At 37.4% G+C, this 22,575-nt stretch overlaps 1 protein-coding gene across 1 annotated transcript in view; it reads right to left on the minus strand.

Annotated features, from left to right (window-relative positions):
* Window positions 1-1,013: 1,013 nt before the first annotated feature.
* Window positions 1,014-22,575, minus strand: part of fid (class I SAM-dependent methyltransferase fire dancer) — a 55,168-nt gene continuing 33,606 nt past the window's right edge. The window contains exons 2-7 of the mRNA XM_088271645.1: window positions 20,497-20,682; window positions 8,995-9,098; window positions 7,563-7,766; window positions 6,271-6,413; window positions 3,599-5,787; window positions 1,014-3,091 (exon numbers count right to left, since the gene is read on the minus strand). Of these exons, the coding sequence (XP_088127771.1) occupies window positions 1,131-3,091; window positions 3,599-5,787; window positions 6,271-6,413; window positions 7,563-7,766; window positions 8,995-9,098; window positions 20,497-20,650 (4,755 nt within the window). The 5' untranslated portion in view covers window positions 20,651-20,682 and the 3' untranslated portion in view covers window positions 1,014-1,130. The remainder of the gene's footprint in view (window positions 3,092-3,598; window positions 5,788-6,270; window positions 6,414-7,562; window positions 7,767-8,994; window positions 9,099-20,496; window positions 20,683-22,575) is intronic.

Raw genomic sequence — 22,575 nt, forward strand, 5'->3', positions numbered from 1 at the left:
TAGTTCTCCATCATTTTTGATATAGTACTTAAATATCACTCTTTTTAAAAAATAGTTTATACTGAACTTTTTTTTCTAATCAACTGGTACACTCCATTTTGTGTTGAATTTAAAATTAGTTTAAAACAAAATTTTGCAATTAGAATGTAATTAAAAAAGATAAAATTTGGATTCATATAAGAGAATCATTAATTGATTTACAATATTTAAAATATTTTATTTTTGAAACCAACCAGTATACTCCATTTTATGTTAAATTAAAAATTAGTTAAAAACTAAATTTTGAGAAAACAACACGGTTTGAAAAAGATAAAAGCACTATTTTAATTTATATAAAAAGTTCACCATTGATATTCGGTATTTCTTCATAAAAAAAACATTTCCCTATTTTTCTTTAACTAATATTTTGACAATAAATTGGATATTAACAAATCTAAATTTTTAAAAATTGTAACAGATTGAGTTGAACACTAAAATAATTCAATTAAAATAATTTTATAAATGTATTTTCTACATCTTTACGATGTTGAGTTTCTCTTATATTAGAGCTTAATTATTTTAGATTCTCGTGAATAAATAAACTTGACATAATGATATAACGGTTTATGTATCGTATCGATATAAAATCCTACTTTAAAGTAAGTTTGATTACAAGTTAATATTATCAAATTCTTATTTTCAATTTTTAAGTTGAGCCTGAGGAAACACTTTATCTACTTAAAGCTCTTTAGTTGAGGGATATTGTTTCCCTTAAGAATTATGCCGACAAAAAATCTACTTTGAAATGCTAGATTACTCCGTCCGACTCACTTTCCCAAATGTTTAATTCGTTACAGGAAATTACATTTCATATTTTATATAAACATTCTTAAATATATTTTCTCAAGTAAGCTAATGTTTTCCGACAAACATTCAAATCATATCCAAATTAGGGATACAATAGGGAGAAGTTTTTCCTGTGTCGATAGTTATATACATTCCGGTTTTATTATCAAGTTCTAGATTAGTGCGGATAAATTCCTTCCCATTGTATACGCAGTTACGCCATAAAATCTCCGTAATAATGCAGGATGGAATATTTACAATGAAAATTAACTTACGTCAAATGAATATTGATGGTTTCAATTGTTTTAAATTGTCCAAACTTGCACTTTTTCCGCGACCACACACCAGCTGGCATGATCGTAATACGAAGATATGATGTGCAGATTCTCCACGTACTTCTCGATCATCTGATCCAGCTCTCCTTCTTTGAAGACGTGATAGTACCTGTGGAAGGTGATGGCCCCACCTCCGTTGTCGGATGGCAGACTATCCTGAGAAGTGTCGCTGAGAGACGCCTGCAGGCTCGGCCTGTCTTGGACGTTCAGGGTGTCTTCGGCCCTCTGCCGGAGAAGAGGGCTTCTTACTGGAGCCGTTTCTTCGGAAGACGAACGTCCGTCGGCGAGCTTCCTTTCCTTGGACCACTCGCTGCATGAAGCTAGCGATGCGGTGCTCGCGCGACCTAGCGAGGCCGTGCTTCCTCCGCAGTCTGTCTTGCCCGCGCTGTTAGTGTCCCTGCGGCTCCAGTCGCTTCCGGATCCCGATATGTCTCCCGCATCGCTCGATTCTATGGAATACCCCGGCTTGAGAACCGCCATGCCCACCGAGGAACGGGGAGTGATGGACTCGGGACTGATTTCCATTCTATCCACTTCGCTGGAATCCGTAGACTGACCCACCTTCAAGGATGAACGCTTGTCCATGCGGTATGATTCTATACTAATTTCCGATTCCAAGGAGTATCCCGACTCCAGGGACTGACTGTTGGTCTTTGTGTCCGCGTAAGTGTTAGTGTCGATGGTAATTTCCGGATTCCCGTTGGACTCTATGACGTTCACGGCCGGAACTGTGATTTCTATATCACCGGTACCCGCATGAAGGTTCGATGGTTCACTGCACTTATTTGGCACATCACTGTTACATTTTTCATTGTTATTCAATAAATTGTCTAAATTTCCTACGTCAGCGATAGGACTCTTATTCCTATTATATAATCTATTCTTCTTCCTTAAATTGTTAGGTTTATTTACATTATTGTCAACTATTTCACTCGATGCGACTTTACAGTTTTTGGGTTTACACGTACATTTAGAGAAAGAAACTTGATCCGATTTATTCTGGCCGGAATCGGCCAAACACCTTACCCCGTTTTTAGACATCCAACTGCAAGTAGTGGGAGTATCGCTTTCGGAGTTTTCTAATTTCTGCAGTTCGTCGGAAAGATCGTCGAGAACGTTTTGACATAATTTGTTCTTACTTTTTCTATCTTTCTTGCTCGAACCGCTTTCGCATACGTCAAAATCCTCTTCGCTCATTCGCTTAGAATACTGGTCTATCTCTTGTAGTAGTTTTTCGCTCAGTTTCTCCGCGAATTCCGTCAAGTTTTGTTTGCAGTCTTTATTCCATTCTTTCTCTTCTTCTTCGTTGCCCGTGATGATGTCCGATTTGCAAGTGACAAGTTTTTCGTTGGCATTAAGGCGAGTGAAGCTATCAGATTTGATCAACTTGTCACCTTCGAGGCTGGACAGAGACATGCAGTCGTAAGGGAATTTGGTGGGACTTCTCCGGCATTTTGAAAAACATTCTTCAAACGACATTCCCTCGTGTTTGATGGGTGAGAGTTTGTTGAGACTCCAAGTGGAATTGCTGGTGCTGCCTTGCTTCGGAGAGCGTTCCTTGGATCTCCGACCGGGCGACAGTCTCTCTAGACTGGAAGTGCTTCCGCTGGAGCTTGTATGGGAATGCGACCTCGACCTTTCCTCCAGAAGTCTCAGATCACCCGGTGAGAGTTTGTTTAAGCTCCAATTGCTACTATTCGAACTCTCCGAACTTGCCTGAACGACAGTCATCGTTTCGCCAGATTCAGTCGGCTCTAGCTTTCGTCGTGACCTCGGACTGGACTGTATGACGGCTTCGCAAGTTTCATCGAGAGATTGTGCAACTTCTGCAGCCGCTTCTAACAAGCTCTGATTTGAAGTTGTAGATTTTGGTGTTACAGGTTCATCAGCATCCGGCTCGCATATCAACGGAGGTATGAACATCGGTGTTTCTGAAATTCAAAAACACATATGTACTTTCTCTCCAATACTCTGTTTATAAGTAAATAATTGTTATCTTATTTTTCATAAAATCAAACTGGGTAACTTTTTGGAATACTTTTTGTAATACTTTGGCAATTGCATTTGTTTTTATTACAGAAACTATAGTCAAAATGTACTCTACGTCAAATTCACTTTTTTTTCCAATAAGAAATTCAAATATTAATGAGTATTTATCACTACCTTGTAAATCAGGGTACCATCAAATACCATTGTTAATCCTAATAAAATTGTACAGTTTTGATAATGTAAGACATCTGTGAATAAAATAAATTATCAACTCTGTCTAGTTTTTACATAAAACAAAACAATTCATACTTGGCACATGTAAAAAAAATATAGTTAAAATCAAAACCATGACCAAATAAAAAACGACGGACTTTTATATGTTGGTTAATAATTATGGATTTTTTTTTTTAATATTGAAGATTTACTGTGCGTATATGAAAGTAAATTACCTTTCTCTTGTGTTGGTTTCTTTTTTGAGTCTTCGGGAATAACATTGATGACGCTGTCCATAGAATCTGGCGAAGAAACTCCGCTAGAGTCACTATCCATGTCATCCGTTTCCGGGTTGAAGAGCTCTAGAGAGAGAAGTCGAGGGAGGGGCTTGGCCGTCACTTCCGTTTTCCCTTCTTGGGTGGAACATCTTCTGACGATAGGGAAAATGCTTCTACTGTTGGTCGAAGCAAAGCCGGGCCTTTGTCTTAACAGATCTCTGATTTGTTTCAATCTCTCTCTTCTTTTTCTGTCCATTAACCTCGAGTTGACATTCTCGGTTGACGGTGATCTATCCTCAGACTCCCTTCTTCCTTTGAATGACGGTATTTCAGGTAATTCGGCAACCGTTTGTAAAGTTATTTTCGGATACGGTTTTGTATCTTGCAAGACCCTAGGTCTGACATTATTAGTTTCAGCGGTTAGTTTATTGATTTCTTCCACGTCTTTATTGATTTCCGCCAGTAGTTCTTTGGATTTTGAAGCAATCTCTTCTTCCGATTCAGTGATAAATACCTGATCTTCCGGAGAGATATCGAACGGATCGCTCTCCTGTAATTTATCGTTAAATTTAATTTTAAGACTAGTTTCGAATTCTGTATCACTAGAACTGGAGCTGCATTTGGGTGGTGAATTAGGTTGGCTTCTAGTCTGCGGAGGTATATGATCTTTGTTGATTGTTCTTTGACATTTGAGACTAATTTGCGTAGCTAATATTTTACTAACTGGCGCGTGGCCGGACTTTGGAGAACTTGGAGGACGAATAATGGGGAACATATTGAGGGGTAACTGCTTTAATCGGGGGGAAGGGAGTCCTCCGGGTGCATTTTTAACTCTGGGAGAAGTAGGAACCGAGGAAACTTTCATTCTCGGAGAACTGGGTCCAGGAGAAAGAGGCGTTGGAGAAAGAGGATCTTGCAAGCCGCTCGGATCGGATTTTGGCACATATATAACGGATGCAAAGCTGTCTTCAGAGTCCACACTCGTATCGCTTTGTAGACTACTATCTTTAGATGAATCCGAACCATCCTCTTTCGAGTGACGCCTTTCTCCATTAGATTTGGAATCATCAAAATTTGATCCTATCGATTTGGAATCAGCCGGCGGAGTATTTGGTAAAACTACATCATTATTCTGCCCGTTTACCCCTTGACTCGGAGAAGGCATTTCGTGGCTCTTCCAGCCTTGAAGAATTCTCACAAAGCTGTTTACTGTAGCTTTTTCTATGGTGTTAGTGGAAGCTTTAAATTTATGGGACAGCCCATTTCTCAAGGACTGAAATCTTTTGGCGGTAGTTGCTGACGTGGAGAAAAACGAATCTCGAAGGGAATCTAGCGTTTTATGTCTTCTGTACAGAACCTCTTCATTCAGCGATGCTTGTTTTTGGATATTTTTCCGCACTTTTTCTTTCTCCTTCAATCTGTCCGTTGACATTAATTCTTCATTCAACGAGCTTTGTTTCAAGACTCCGCTTCTTCTAGACAGGCCGTGGGCTGATATTTTAAAGTCCGGGAGCTGTTTAACTAAATCTTTCATATCGGTCGGTTTATCCAGATCTTCGTCGGCGTCATCTTCATTGACTGATTTCTTCTGTTTGACCAGTTTGGGTTTACTTCTAGTTTGAGTTTCTTTCTTTTCTTCGAGAACTTCCACTTGGACTTCACTTCCTTCCGCGTCATCTGTGGTCCCTCCGAGACTAGGAACACTAGATCTAGATCTAACCATGGATCTCTGCTGTGCGGCTAATATATCACTAAGACTTTTAGACTTGTTATTTGCACTTAATTCGTTATACGTGCTGGTTTCTGAGCAAGCGAATGTCTGCCTTCTGACTGGGATTTCTTCTTCTTCTAGTCGTCTGAGTTCTATGGGGAGGTCTTGTATTTCCGCATCGTAATCTTCGCATCCATCAGGGTCACACCTGGCATCGGCAGCGTCCTTGGAGTAATTACTCCACGAGTCGAGGAACCAAGGCTTGACAGATCTCTTGCTGCCGGCCAGCTTCTGTATAGCTCTTCTCACAAAGCTGTAACAGGTTTCATTGGGCGAGGACAAGCTGGATGTGCTGGGAGAAGAGCTGGCAGGACGGTTGGGATCTATTGATCTTCCTTTGTGTCTATTTCGATTCTTCCTTCGATTTTGGTTACCTCTGGAAAAGACAAAAAATATTCATTTCAAATGAGTAAAAGATATTTATTTATCAATGGTATTTTATTACAAAAAAAAATATATATATATAAACATATAATACTCCACACGAAACTTTTGGAAAGAACTATGTATTTGGTTTTTAAAATTGTATTAATAATTTATTGCAAGAATACTTTTGGTATTTGAGTTGTTTGTTTTAAATAAAGGTTTTAAATAGACTTCAGCATAGTTTGATACTTTTCAAACCGTAATTTTAAAGGAAACATCGTGTTGGATATGCAGTTTTTCTATGAACACTTTCAATATTTTTGTGATATTTATTTCATTTTATTTATTTATTTGATTATATACATAATTACAATAATGTCCTCTCACTGAATTTTCCCGTGCCGAGGGCACATTTTATAAAATTTATTTAAAGTTTTTAATGTAAGACAATCCTTTGTGCAATCATGACTATTTAAAATATTTTAAACATTACCTTCCAGATTCTGTGTCTGATGTGTGAGTGTAGGCATTGTACGGAGGATGGACCAAGTCATCTTCTGATGTGGCTGTAGTAGATGTCAACTCCAATGACGGAGTGCTAAGGGCTTCCGGTCTATGCCACGGTACCAAGACATCCTGAAATGACACCAAAATTTATTTAAATTATTATTTTTGTTTGTATATGTATGGGTTGAAAATAACAAAATGTGGTTATCTATCCTGAACGGTATTTTCAATGTGAGGATATTGTTCCAAAAAATAATTTAGGAGACAAAACCCTACAAGATTACAAATCTATTCTTTCTATTAATCGATTTGTATGAATCAGCCCTGTTATTTTTTGACATCTCATCAAAGAAGAAGAAAAATATGGAAGTCTGGGCATTTACGGGACGGACGACCGTCATAGGCTGGTTTAAGAGATCACTTTACACAAGTGTAACATTCACCAATTCTACCCATTATTTATAACCACACTACTCAAATTCTTGGAAGTTCCAAATATATGAACCAATTTTGAAACATTCTTCTTGAATCACTAGAACTTCACTAGAGACATCTATTGGTGAGATGAAAAGAAGCTTTTTATTCAGTCAAAAGAAGTTTTTTTGAATCAGTCCTGCACTGCAGATATGAGGTACCAGTTAACACACTTTGGACGGGAAAGGTATTTCAACCTGTTCGTTCGATTTATGCTTAAGGACGGGAAGGGTATTTATACCTTCTGCGCTGGCCTCATTTCAAAGTCAGAAAAGAAGGAATTATCCAATGTTTATGTGAATATTATAAACCAGTCTCTTTGTCAAGGTAAGGCCACAGCACATTTGCATAAATAAACTGACAGGCGCCATGGCGTAGTTGGGTAGACGCTCGACTGCGAAACTGGCTTCGCAGGTTTGATTCCCGCCAATTGCAAAATGAATTAAAGTAAAATGTATTTTCAATTGGTCTCGTTGTTTCTGATGCATTTTTTACATTTACCTTCCCTATCCTTACTATCCTGCCTGCAGACACGCATCTAAAATAGACGTAGTTATTATTTAAAAAAAAAACAATATTTGTATAATTATCAAATCCTGTCGCCAGTGGTCCGCAAGCGTAAAAAAAAACCATCCGAAATGTGTTAATTTCAAATAAATGTTTGAGTGGAAATCTCTTATATTTATTGACAATTTTTTTTTAGTGTATCCAAATCCTTGCTCATCAAGAGAGGTCTGTCTGGATGCCTAGATGCTTCCGTATCAGATCCGGGAATGCGGTTCGGACAGTTTACAACGAACGTACCTGGGATTCGAACTTCCTGTTCCTCTGCTCCATGGCCCAGACGGAGATGACGAGGCGGCCGCCGATGCGCAGCACGCGGGCCAGCTCGCGGATGGCGCGCACGCGCCGCTCCACCGTCGCAAAGTGGTGCACCACCGCGATGGACAGGCACGCGTCGAACGTCTCATCGCGGAATGGCAGAGCTAGGTTGTCGCACAACACCACCTGCGATAGAGGAATTCAAGAGAAATGAGTAATGGTACAGATACACAAAGTATAAAAATAATATATAGAGGAGTTTTACGTGGTTTCCTCCCAGCAATGAGCAAATGCTGAGAAGTTCCTATTTGACCCACACTAGATTATCCCTCCTGTTCCCAACACAGATTCAAATAAAAACATATTTAATTAGCTAGAAGAAACAAAAATCCACTAAATGATCTATAAACCTTGTACATAATAAGCAAGGTAAATAAGAAATGCAATTCCCATCTAAAAATATATATATATATATATATATATATATATATATATATATATATATATATATATATATATATATATATATATATATATATATATATGTATATATATATCATACAGTACAACAAAGGTGCGCCTGATGGAAGCATTTCAATTTATTTATTTTCAATTAACATTTACATTACAAACTAATTTTTTTGTAAAGCGTATAGGTACATCAAAATACATTAAAATAAAATATATGCAAGAACTATTGCTAAAGGTGTAGAAGAATCCCGCTTCGGAAAACTTCTTCAGACACATGACTCCCAATCTGCATAACCATTAGTAGGTGGAAATTTCAAGAATACAAGTTTTAGATGTTAATAAATGTATTTATTAAAAAAAAAATACAAAGTCTGCGTAATCGGAGGGCATGTATGACTAGATGTATGGGTGTGAAGGAGGCGAGGAGTGTATGTCAGGACAGAAGAGTGTGGCGTCCCATCCTCTCTGCCTACCCCTGCGGAGAAACGGCGTGATGGTAGTAGTAGTAGTAAATACAAAGTTGAACAGAACCCAAAGATCTTCAGACCTCTTCTGCTGTATCCATCACACAAGCTTTCGATAGTCTGTATCCCACACGTTGAAATATTATCGTCGAATGTAACAAAATTCAGAAAATTAAAAAAAAAGTAAAAAAACAGACAAATTACATCAAATATGTAGCATAATTTAAACGATGAATGCGGTAAAATGGTGGATAGAAACGATCGATGCGATCTATTTTTGTATGAAATGAATTCGGGGTAGAAGAAATAAACGACACATCCGGGAAAACGATTATTCGAGGAATGATAGATAGAGGTTTCACTGTACATAAATAAATGCAGAATTCAACCAATTGAACGTTGTTTAAATTTGGATATATTACCCAACAATTCAACATGTAATTCTACCAACTGTCTGCAGCTACAATAAATAAACTTACTTGATTATCTTTCTCCCTGGCAAGTTCTACAAGCCTGTTGCAGCGATCTGCTCCAACTGTGAACACCGATGGATTGACATTCATGTATTTCCCGTTTCCACAACCTGAAATAGATAAACAAAATACATTAATACACTTAGAGGTTCACCAGAGGTCGTTGATAATTTGTCCGATGAGTAGTCTGGCGTATGAATGAATTTCTTGAGGGGTCCAGGTACTGGTTTCAACAGTAATGTATGGAAGTGGAGCATGGAGAAGGATGAAAGTTGACTGTATGCAGTTCAAATGCGTTCTCTCATACGAATGAGCGGCAAAACGATGCATGATAGATAGTTCAAATGGTGATAATTTTGATTTATCATTTTTTTCAAATTCAAGATTTTCAAATTTCACATTTCACTCACTCCTTTGAAGAACGTCATAAATCAAAATACTTGATTTTTCAGGAGAACGTTTTTAAAGTTTAAGAATATACTACTACTACTACTACTACTACTACCATCACGCCGTTTCCCCGCAGGGGTAGGCAGAGAGGATGGAACGCCACACTCTAAGAATATAATACAATGTATAAAAAATAAATATCAAGCCACTTACTGAACTTTTTACTGTGCAACAGATCTTTTTAGGTAAAATCTGAAGTTTTTTTCTCCATTTGAAAAATATTTAGTTTTTTGAAAAAAATAATTAAACAATGCCTTTTCTTCAAAATGCAAAAACAACACTTTCTGCCCTGTAGCGGTGAAATATAAAGTTAAAAATATGCCGCTTTTGCTGGGATACAGTACATTTTCTGGGCATTCCGAAAACATGCACAACTGAAAATTTACAACGTTCTTGAAAGGAGTGAGCGATTTATCTTTTTTAGTACTAAGCAGTGTTTAAATTTTTTTTTACAACCACATCAATTTATAATATGCAAAAAAAAAAATTTTTCATGAGAATGAATTATTCATTTTCCCATTATGTCTTATGGGAAAAATACGTTTGGTATACATCCTATTCGGTATATTTCTCATGATCTGGAACGGATTAAGGACGTATACCGAGGTTCCCCTGTACTTGAAAGTGGTCAGGTCAGGAGTCGTAATAATCGGCGGGTATGTTGATTGTTTGCAAAGACAGAGCGGTGTGGCGTTCTATTCTCTCTGCCTACTCCTCCGGGGAAGCGACGTGGCGTTATTCATATTATTTATTTATTTAAACTTCATGTACAGAAAAGAAATAAGTACAATGGCGGGCTTATTGCTAAAAAGCAATATCTTCCAACAAACTAAAGTTAGTACATAGAGAGAATCCGATGTCATCCAGGCATTATTAAGCTTATTATACAAAATGATATACCACATCCTCCATAATATAATTTATAGGCTATAATTTTACAGCACGTAGTTTATAGCGAAATTCTTAGAAAACAAAAATGAATGAGGAAAATGTAAAATACATAGTACAATCGAGGGATAAAAGTAGTAAAAAGGCAACATAACAAAAAGGTTTTATGAACGGCTGCATCGTGTCAAGTCTCGTAGGCTAATTGATATCACTTCTCTGCTCGACGTCACCGTTTTGGACCCGTCGATAATATTTCCCGCGCGTATCGAACGCTATCCGCAATGGAGTGACGTAATACGCATTCCCCCTTTCACCTTTCCACCCTTTCTACGGCCCGAGCGATCGGCGGAAACGGCCGAAGTCAAATCGGCGACCCGACGCAAAAAGCGACCTCTAAAACTGATATTAATAATATTACAAACATACAGATATTCGGACCTTTCTACGTGCTGTATCGCCGGCTTGCTTTCGGGCGGCCCGTACGGTTTTCCCGCTTCCAGGACTGACGTCACGGAACCCCATTCACCGTTTTCGGAAAAGGACCCCGACACGCGCGCTCCGCATGAATCGGGCGGGAAACGACGACTTCCGGGCGGGAAAGCGGGGAAAAAAGACAATCGAAATGCCCGGGAATACCCGCGAGGTAACCTTCCTACCTACCTACTGAAATATTAAAATTGACGAACACGTCGTACGCCTTAAGGAGACTACACCTTGAAAACAAGTCCTCGAAGTTGGTACCTATATAAATAGGATCAACGAATGAATGGGACGTCTTCGATACATTTAAATCCATAGATGTGTCTTATTTATTTATTGATTTGGCATTTAATTTGTAGAAATGCATACTTTAAATATTAAATATTAACAACATTTTGATTGTGTCCAAACACTTGTTCACAAAACGCACACTCAAAATGTTGTAAATAAATTATCTGGTCAAATTATAAGCTTAAATAATAAAAATGAAAATGGTATTTTCTGGCGTTTCTCATGTGTGTGATTGTAATCCAGGATTCGGACCTCACATACCAACATAAGAGTTTCTGCTTAGTAAAAAGCTTCTTTACATCTCACCAATAGATATATCTAGTGAAGTTCTAGTGATTCAAGAATAATGTTTCAAAATTCGTTCATATATATATAGAACTTCCAAGAATTTGAGTAGTGTGGTTGTCAATAATGGGTAGAATTGGTGAATGTTACACGTGTGTAAAGTGATCACTTAAACCAGCCGATGACGGTCGTCAGCCCCGTAAATGCCCAGACATCCATATTCTTCTTCATCTTTGATGAGATGTCAAAAAATAATATTAAATATTAAAATCAAACATTGATTATTAGTCAATTTAATCTTCACGGTAGTTGATAACGCCCTAACAATGCAAATAAATTATGTATTTTTTAAAAAAATACATACCAATTCACCAAATTGTCGGCGCGAAATTAAATTTTTGCACTGTTTTGAAAAAAGTATCCAATTTTATTTGCTTTGATTTTTGCTTTCTTTCTTGCAGAATCATTAGCATAAAGGCGAATGGTCAATCACGGGTAGAATATGGTGAATGTTACACGTGTTTAAAGAGATCGCTTAGCCAGTCTATGACAGGTCATAAGCCCTGTAAATAACCTAGACTTCCATATTCTTCGTTATTTTAATTGAGTTGTCAAATACGTAATTATATATTGAGCACGATGTGATATCCATTACTTTTCTTTCTTAAATATTTCAAAGCGAGTTGAATTTAATGATTTCAAATTTTCAGTCGTAACCGTGGCCATTTTATTTTATTTACACACAACCATGATACACGATTTACACACAACGAAGGTTTGATAGTCCCAAGAATTAACAATAAATATGGGAGTCGCACACTGCAATATATCGCTCCGAACATTTTTAATTTGTTGCCGACGGAGGTTAGAGGTCAAAATTAAATATGAAACAAAGGCAAAATAAAGGAATGGGTTAAAGATCAAGAATTAGTTTTATAAAAATTGTAAAATGTTTATATTCGTAATTTTTCTCTCTTTTTTGTGTGTATATTCGGTTAAAATGGTTAAAAACAATAAAAATGTATTAAAAAATAACTCCCCGACAAGACACACAAGGTGGCTTGGTGGGTCTCAGCAAAATAAAATTGAATAATAATGTTTAAAATTGTGATTTAAATAAATGTTAACAATATATGTTAATAAAAATAAATAATAAATAAAAATATAGGTTTTTTAAAGCGAAATATTTTTTGACTATTATTTACAAAAATACTTCAATTTCAAACAATTTCTGTGAGCCTAAGCGGCTCACTATTAGTTTTTTTAAGGAATAACCCGCAAAACCCCTACTTTTAGAGACTTGTCTGCAGGTAGGATAGTAAGGATAGGGAAGGTAAATGTGAAAAATACATCACAAACACCCAGACCAATTGAAAATAAATCTTTATTGAATTTACTTTGCAATATGTGGGAATTGAGCCCGCGATCCCAGTTTCGCAGTCGAGTGTCTACCCAACTACGCCACGGCGCCTGTCGTATATATAGGTATCAAATTGTGGTATAGTGGATTCGAACCCAGAAACTCTTGACTCGAGAGTCCGCGACACTAACCACGGTACCACAGTCCAAACTAATGCCAAAATGGATAATGTCAATGGAATTGCCCTTTTAAATTTGGATGGCGTCCTTTCACCCAGGTGTATTGTACAGTAAACCCTCCTATAACGTTGAGATAGGTACCGCATTATCGGAGGGAGCGTTATAGGGGTTTCACGTTTTTAAATTATATTTTAATTTAATAAAGACTTATTTTTTGACATCTCATCAAAGATGAAGAAGAATATGGATCTGGGCATTTACGGGGCTGACGACCATCATAGGCTGGTTTAAGTGATCACTTTACACACGTGTAACATTCAACAACCACACTACTCAAATTCTTGGAAGTTCTATATATATGAACCAATTTAGAAACCTTCTTCTTGAATCACTAGAACTTCACTAGAGACATCTATTGGTGAGATGTAAATAATAATAATATGAGAATAACTCCTGTAATTAGAGATAATCCAGATTTTGTGAACAAATATTTGGACACACTCAAAATGTTGTTAATAAAGACTTATTTCAGCCGGTTAAAATACAATTTAAAACATACATCCCATTTAACGTTCGCCCCGATAACGCGGTATCTATCTCAACGCTATAGGGGGGTTTATTGTATTGCGTATATCCCACCTTGGATCGGGCCTCATGTCGAGGTATGTGGCGGGCGGTACAGTAAAGAGTTCGGTGAATGGGCTATTGGAAAAGTTCACGATACTCAAGAATGGGATGAGCCGTCAAATGGTAAATCAATAGTTTGCAAGTTTCAAACGAAACAAGCCGTGTTGCCTTTTTACCTCATAATCTACACTTCATGTAAATTCATTTTCGGAATACATATTGAAAGCTGTCCCACCGCATGCCCAGATCTGATACAGAAGCATCTAGGCTTCCTGACAGACCTGCTCTTGCTAAGCATTTTTTTTGTTGAACTAAGTTGCGAATTTTATTGAAAATGTGAAACTATATAAAATTGTATCCCAATTTTACTGTGAATTTACATTTAAAAGCTTTCAATACACCTGTCACTGCCAATCTAAATAAATACAATATTGTAAGTCCATCACCAAATTTTCAGCTAGATCCGATTCCGACTCGACGTTGGCCGGTACACAGACGCCCACAACCCCGACCAGCACAGCAGACAAACACGGAATAGTGCAAAGACATTTACAGAGAATGGTCAGTCATCGTATTTCCACTCGACCATTATTCATTTTCGGAATAGGGCATTATCACTCGGAAGGAATATCTAATGTTACATACTCAACCTATAAAGGATTGTGCAAGACTCGTTTTGTGTCTATAACAGCCGATATAATCAATATTTTCATAAGTCATTTTCTTTTGCAAAATTCGCCCTCGTAAAAACGTTGTTTTCGTAAGTTGGTAACGAATGAAGTCACATAAACGAATCTACACTACTACTATTCATTCAAATCCTTATCCGCACCCCAGTGGTGCATAGGGCACTGCATCATACGAACGCAGTGTTATCTTGATCATTGTTAACACATGAAGGAAAAGTGATCAGCCCTCCGCTTCAGGTACCAGTCTAGGGTAACGAAAACTATTACAGCCCTATAAAGTAAATATATAAAGGGAAACGCCGCATAACACACCCGATGACGTACATTTGATGACGTATAGCGGTGTTTTATTAAAATATCTAAAGTTTAAACCTTCATTTCTCCCTTACTTCTCTACAGATTTCAATAAGAATGTTATCGATAGTCTTGTGATTTTTCATATTCATTTATAAGCCAATAATAACATATGTATCATGAGAATGATCCAATATGCGGTTAGACAGAATGCGTACAAAGTAACAACATTTATCAGCATCCAAATACAACAGCTGGAGGCGCGTTGCAGGAGCCTGGGTGAGGACCTATCCGGCATCGGATCCGTGATAGTTCATAAGGAACTGTCACGAGAGGTGGTATCATACATGATAAAAGTAGTGTAGGACATTGTTACCATAAGCCAAGCTAGGACACAAAATGCCGAACCCCCTTCTAGTGGAACGGAAGGTCTGCTGACGACAGTCAACAGTCCGCCTTCTTCTGAGGAGTTTTACGTGGTTTCTTCCCAGCAATGAGCAAATGCTGAGAGGTTTCCGATTGGCCCACACTAGATTATCGCTACTGTTCCCAACACAGATTTAAATAAAAAAATATTTAGTTAGTAGAAACAAAATCCACTTAATGATCTATAAACCTTGTACATAACAAGCAAGGTAAATAATAAATGCAATTCCCTTCTAAAAACAAACAAATAACATATCTCGGGTATAAAAATTTTCAACAAATACAGTAAAACCTTGATATAACAGACCTCTATTAAACGGATAAAAAAATCAGTCAAACATAAAAAACTTCCTGTTAATATTTTACTTGCTTAAATTCAAATGTCGCCGCATGTAAACAATTTTAATATGGTATGTTTGTATACTGCAGCTGTCTAGTTCACACATCGCTCACTCCTTTCAAGAACGTCATACGTTTTAAAGTTTAAAAATATAATACAATTTTTAAAAAATAAATATCAAGCCACTTATTGAACTTTTTACTACGAAACAGATCTTTTTAGGTAAAACCTGAAGATTTTTTCTCCATTTGAAAAATATTTAGTAAATTTAAAAAAATAATTAAACAATACCTTTTCTTAAAAAAAATGCAAAAACAACACTTTCTGCCCTGTAGCGGGTAAATATTAAGTTAAAAATATGCTGCTTTTGCTGGGATATAGTACATTTTCTGGGCATTCCGAAAACATGCACAACTGAAAATTGACGATTTGTGATTTATGACGTTCTTGAAAGGAGTGAGCGATATGTAGGTAATCAAAATTTCAGTTCGTTTAATGGAAAGATGTGGGTCCTAATCACCGTAGGCCGATGTACCATGATTAGACTAATAAAAAACATTCAGTAAACACAGATACTACGTACAAATCCCAGATTTCTCGAGGACGACGAAACACACCGAATATATATTTAGATAGAATACGCACCTTCTCGCTACACCCCCTCCCCCCCTTCCCGAAACTCAAGGGCGTCTAATGACGTCATTGAACCTCCCGACAGGATCAGGGTTACAGGAGGAGGGGAGGAGGGGCGGCGGGGGAGGGGTAGTAGGGCCAGGAGAGCCCTGGAAGGGAAAAGTTTTTCAATGGGAGAGTATTGCGTCACTGGCAGTGATTCAAATTTCCGATTCTACTACCTCCTGATTATTATATGATCCTAGTACAAGTTTGTATTTTCGATACAAGTTTTTTGTTGAATGTCTCCCAATTTCATAAAACAAAATACAACCATATACGTATATACATCCGCCTCCGTAGCGTAGTGATTATCACGTTTGGCCATCGCGCATGAGGTCTTGGGTTCGGATCCTGGCGGCGTCAAAATAAAATAAAACAATCTTGTGGCAAAATTTCAAAATAATCGGTGACAAGGATATTTAATATTTGTACAACAACAAACAAACAATTAATATTTTACAACATTTTGAGTGTGTCCAAATACTTGTTCACAAAATCTGGATTATCTCCAATTACAGGAGTTATTTTCATATTATTTTCATATTATTATTGGTGATTTACATCTCACCAATAGATGTCTCTAGTGAAGTTCTAGTGATTCATGAACAAGGTTTCTAAATTGGTTCATATATATAGAACTTCCAAGAATTTGAGTAGTGTGGTTGTCAATAATGGGTAGAATTGGTGAATGTTACACGTGTGTAAAGTGATCACTTAAACCAGCCTATGACGGTCGTAAGCCCCGTAAATGCCCAGACTTCCATATTCTTCTTCATCTTTGATGAGATGTCAAAAAATAATAATTAATATTTTATTTACATAGTAATTTATTTCACAACGTAGTAACATTAATTTTCACTACTTAGTATCTTTTAATCAAATAAAAACGGTCTATTATGCGTATTAACGTATTAACAAAATGGAGTTCTACAAATTAAACGACAAATCAATAAATACACTGCATTGATGTTTATTTTCTTGCCAAGCAAAAGTGACTTAAATGGCCCTCCTGAACATTTTACGTTTTGTTAGTTGGTCACTTTCTCCTGTACGAGTACTATATGTACATGTAAATATACACTCACCATTTTTTTAAACCCTTATCCGCACCCCAATGGTGCATAGGGCACTGTGTCATATAAACGTAGTGTTATCTTGATCGTTTACACATGAAGGTAAGGTGATCAGCCCTCCGCTTCAGGTACCAGTCCAGGATAATATTGAATAAATATGACAGTGAAAAAATCACTTATATTTATTTTACCCCCATTGGGAATCGAACCCGGGACCTCCAGAACGGTAGCCGAGCTAACTGACCATAACACTACGGAGGCGGACTCACCATTTTAGTATAGATTAATAGGTAAGTAATAGAATAGAAATTTTTCAATGTAAACATTTTTTTCCAAACTAGAGGTCGCTCCAAACAATAAGGTTGTTTATCGGCAGCGTGACGTCAAAAGCAAAGGAAACCTAACTATACGTTGGGTAATAATATGCTCAATAGATTTTAATAATTTCAAAGGCAGAATTCAAGGACTTAGAAAAAAGACAGTAACGTTACAAAAAAACGGGATAGTGATGCGTAATATCGGTCATGATAATCGAATAACGATGTTAAATTGATAATCTGAATATTCTTTTATCATAGTGAGTCACAAGAACATTTATTAATTTGGTCTCGTCTTCTTTCTCGCATCCATTCTGCACCCATTAGTGAATATACCAATGGTTATCCTACGTGATTAATCATTCATTACTAATACTTAAAAAAATAAGAATAACCCGCAAAACTTTTAGAGGCTTGTCTGCAGGTAGGATAGTAAGGATAGAGAAACTAAATGTGAAAAATACTTAACAAGAATGACAAAAAAGATTTATTGAAAATTAATCTTTCTTGAATTTATGCAGGCGAGAATCAAACCAGAGATGCCAGTGCAGTCGAGCTTCTACCCAACTACGCCACGTCGCCTGTCGGTAAATTTATGCAAATGTGCTGTTTAAGACATTGGTATAAGCAACAAGGCACTGCATAACTTAACCGATCTAGCTTAAGTCTAATCGATGTCTAGCTTGAGTAGTGAGATGATAACCGAAACATCAGTGTTCGAACGTGACCATTAGTCGGTATATTTATGGAGAGGTGCCACTTTCAACATTATTGGTGTAAAAGTAACAAGGCACTGCCTAACTTGACCGATCTAGCTTGTAAGAGAAGTGAGGCCATAACCGAAACATCAATGCTCGAACGTGACCATTAGTCGGTATATTTACAATATGCAGAGGTGTAAGCAACAACGCACTACCTAACTTGACAGATCTAGCTTGAAAGAGGAGTAAGACGATAACTGAAACATCAGTGATCAAACTTGACCATTAGTGGGTCTATTTGTGCAAAAGTTCCTGCTTTTAACATAAGCAACAAAGCGCTGACCGATAGTCGGTATATTTATGCAGAGGTGCCGATTTTGACTGGTGTAAGCAACAAAGCGCTATCAGAGGAGTGAGGCCATAACCGAAACATCAGTGACCGAACGTGACCATTAGTCGATATATTTGTGCAGAGGTGCTGCTTTCAACGTCAGCTGATCTGTAGGCTCGCCCGAGCGGCGCCGCCTTAGCGTGGGCGGCGCCGCCTTTCGTCACTGGTGCGTCATTAATCCGTATTGTATCTGGGAAGATGCCAGACGGATGGGGCGGAACACGCCGCTTTGATAGCTTTGCCAACGTAAAAAAAAAACTAATTTGAAGGCAGTTGGGGATGATCATATACGTAAATAATACGGATAGAAAAAGAGAATGAGATGTGATTTATGAAAGAATTGAAGGTAATCTATTTCGAGGTCGTTCAAAAAGATACATCATGTATTATTTCCAATTTGGCCTTGTTAAAATAAAATTTGTTTGGGCGATTTCAATGAATTTGGTTCCACAGAAAGAATAATAAACCTGTAATGTAGAAACTTGTGGTGTCTAGACTGACCAGAGGTATGACCAGCGACTGTTTTTTTTATATATATTTTTTTTTTCTTCATCTTCTTGCTCAATGCTGAGCGTCGTGGTCTTCTGGAATGTCAGGCACTTGGTGCACAAGTCCTCTCCATTCTTCCCGGTCCTGGGCCAACTTGATGGCAGCGTTTAGCGATATATATATTTTATTGTTTTTACTTTATTTAATTATTATTTATTTATAATTCATCATACGCATAATTACAAATTACAATAATGTGCCTTCACTGAGTTTTACCGTGCCGAGGGCACATTTCGCAGAATTTATTGAAGAAATTATTATGAAAGAAAATTGCGTATGGAATCATCGCCGGAAGATGGAATCTATTTCAGATCTGTCCACTTCCATTATCCATTTATGAATAGCACTTTTATATTTAGTTTATATTTTTAGTGACTTTATGGGTAATGGAAGCAGGTTGTACAACTTTATTGCATAATAATCAAAGTTCTTTTGACAATAAGAGGTATGTGTTAGAGCAGAGGTTCCCAAACTCTTTTATCTCGTAGACCCCTTGCCTTACCTGATATTGATTTTTATCAAATTCATTAACTTCAAATGTATTTTTGACAGCCGGTATATGTAGTGTTACTCACTTTGAACCACACATGTTAGGTTTTATACATTTATATTTTAAATTCAAATTAAAACATAGACCCCTTGCAAGTTGTCATAGACCCCTGGGGGTCGATATAGACCACTTTGGGAATCACTGTGTTAGAGAAAGGATTTGCTTGATGTCTTATGTATTATATATACAGAGAATTTGGTGAATGAAGATATCCATTAGAATTGTATATATATTTTTTGAATATTCAAAGCGAGTGGAATTGAATGATTTCAAATTTACAGTTCACAAATCTTCAATTATTGCGGTCATTGACATGCCAAAATGGATAATGTCAAAATAAATTTCCCTTTAAAATTTTGATGGTGTCCGTCCACCCAGGTGTATTGTATTGTGTACAGGATGGACACAATACAATATATCTTGGATTGGGGAAGAGTTCGGTGAATGAGCTATTGGAAGAGTTTATAATACTTGAGAATGGAGCCAATAAATGGTGAAGTTCGAAACTACCCTACGAATCTACGCCTCTTATCAATCACTTTGTGGGTAATAGTATTTTTATTTATTTATTTTATTTGCTCGGGAATTGTACAGCTTACACATAAAAAAAAATAATAAACAATAGTTACATTAACAATTATAAACATTACATTACATTAACAAAATAGTTACGTTAAAAAAAGCCAATTAAACAATTCCACATTTATTTTATAAAACTATTACAAAACATTCAGAGATTAAAAAAAAGTGTATGGTATAAAATAATAGATTTAGCAGGAAGGAGAAGGAAAGGAGAGGAATTAATGAGGGTAGTTAAAGGATATTTTTTCTAGGTAGAAGTTTAAAAATAAGAATATATTTATAAATATACATGCATACATATACATACGCATACATACACAAGTAGATTGTATAAGTTTATTATAAGCAGTAAGGTACTCACCCACGTCGCACACCAGGCTGCCGGGCTCGAGCCCCGCCAGCAGCGCGGCCACGCGCGGCCACGGCTCGGCGCGCGCGCGCCCCTGCTGCTGCTCGTACACCTCGTGCACGTAGGCGCGCTCCAGCGCCACGGAGCGCGCCGCGCGCTCGCCCATCGCCCCGCTACCATCAGCCGCGGCGGCGCCGCCTGCCAACAAGCGGAACGCGTTACTGTACGTGTCGAGACACGCCGCATTACTGTACAAGCCGACAAGCCGACCAGACACTTCGCATTACTGTACTGAGACCAGACGCACCGCATTACTGTACTGCGGTCAGACACACCACATAACTTACTATACATGCCAACCAGACGCACCGCATTACTGTACTGCGACCAGACGCTCCGCATTACTGTACTTCGCGAAGTTTCGGTCAGATTCACACCATTACTGTACTGCGAGCAGAAACACCACATTTCTTACTAACATGCCGAACAGACGTACCGCATTACTGGACAAACCGACAAGCCGACCAGACACATCTAATTACCAAACACACCGCATTAGCCTGCATAGCGACCAGACTCACCACATTACTGTACATATCGACCAGATATACCACATTACTGTAAATATCGACCAGACACACCACATTACCGTACATGTCGAATGAACACACCACATAATTATTTTATTTATTTAATATAGTACCCGAATACCCAAATACTTAAAATTTTGTGGGAATCGTTATATATTGCATTTTGCTATTGTAAAGTCGTTTTGGAATCTGTAAGACGAACTTTTCTTTATATTAAAATTATTATCACCCTTTAATAGTTGAAAAAATTCTGTTTTTTTTATATTTTTAAATGGTTTACACATTAGGGACTCACATCAATATTTTTATATTCTATATATAAAATGTATATGAAAAATGGTGAAAAATCCAGTGTCTAATATAATAAATAAATAAATAATGCACACTAATTGTTCATAACTTATAAGAAATCGATTATGATAAGCGATTTAATTAGGGGATGGATAAAGTCCCTACACGAAACTACGCCTTGAGATGCAGGTACATATACGGAAATATCAAATGTACATTCTTGGAAGGGATCAGTTTCTTGGTCCTACTGAACCCAAATATAATCGCAATAAACCGTAAAATGGATAAAATTATGATGTCGCAGTATATTAAAATCAATACTTCCCGAATGGGAAAAATTCCGCATTCTCAGTATGGAATGTAGGATATATTGTATTTCCATTTGATTTATTATACTGTATTGTAACATATTTAAGATTTGTACTAAATACGCCCTCTTATACCGACGTCATTTTTCCTTCTCATAAATATATGATTATATGGGTAGGTACTCTCATACACATTTTTTCGTTTATTACAGTATTCTTTGCCTCGGCCACCCTTTCCACTCGGACAGAATTCAATCAGTCATTATCTGACCCAGAAATATTACAGTAGAGCCTTTGCACAGTGGTTCGTAGAGTTGTTCTAGGCGCCGAGAAAAGTATTATTATTATTACTATTATATAACCATATCCGCTCCCTATGTGAATGAAGCATATGGAGTCCAAAAACTGACTCTTGGCTTTTCTGTCGGCTGCCAGCTCCCTTGCATCCTCCCAAGTTAGATCCGCGTCCCGAAGCTCTGACGAGAACTGCCGACGAATTGTTGGCAGTGGTCGTCCTGGGCAGCGCGAACCTTATGCCTTGTAAAAGAGGCAAGATTGATGGCGGGAGGCATGCGGAGTACATGGCCAAGCCAACTGAATCGCCTCTTCTTGACGACAGTTGTGACCAAGATTTGCTGCGTCTGCGCCTTATCTTTTCATTTCTCACAAAGTCAAACCACCGCACACCTAAAATTCTGGGGCACACGGCTGCTCTGGGCCCTTGTAAGGTGCCATGTTTCAAAGTATTATAACATTGATTAATTATGTTCATCGCCATTAAATTCACAAATAATAATTGAATAAACTAACTAACTAACTAACCATCACGCCGCTTCTCCGCAGGGGTGGCCAGAGAGAATCAACGCCACCCTAATTTGTCTTTGCAAACAATTTTCACCTCA

The sequence above is a fragment of the Brachycentrus maculatus genome, unplaced genomic scaffold, assembly GCF_059751285.1.
Source record: "Brachycentrus maculatus isolate JH-2025_06_01 unplaced genomic scaffold, ASM5975128v1 h1tg000454l, whole genome shotgun sequence".
Classification (NCBI taxonomy): Eukaryota; Metazoa; Arthropoda; class Insecta; order Trichoptera; family Brachycentridae; genus Brachycentrus; species Brachycentrus maculatus.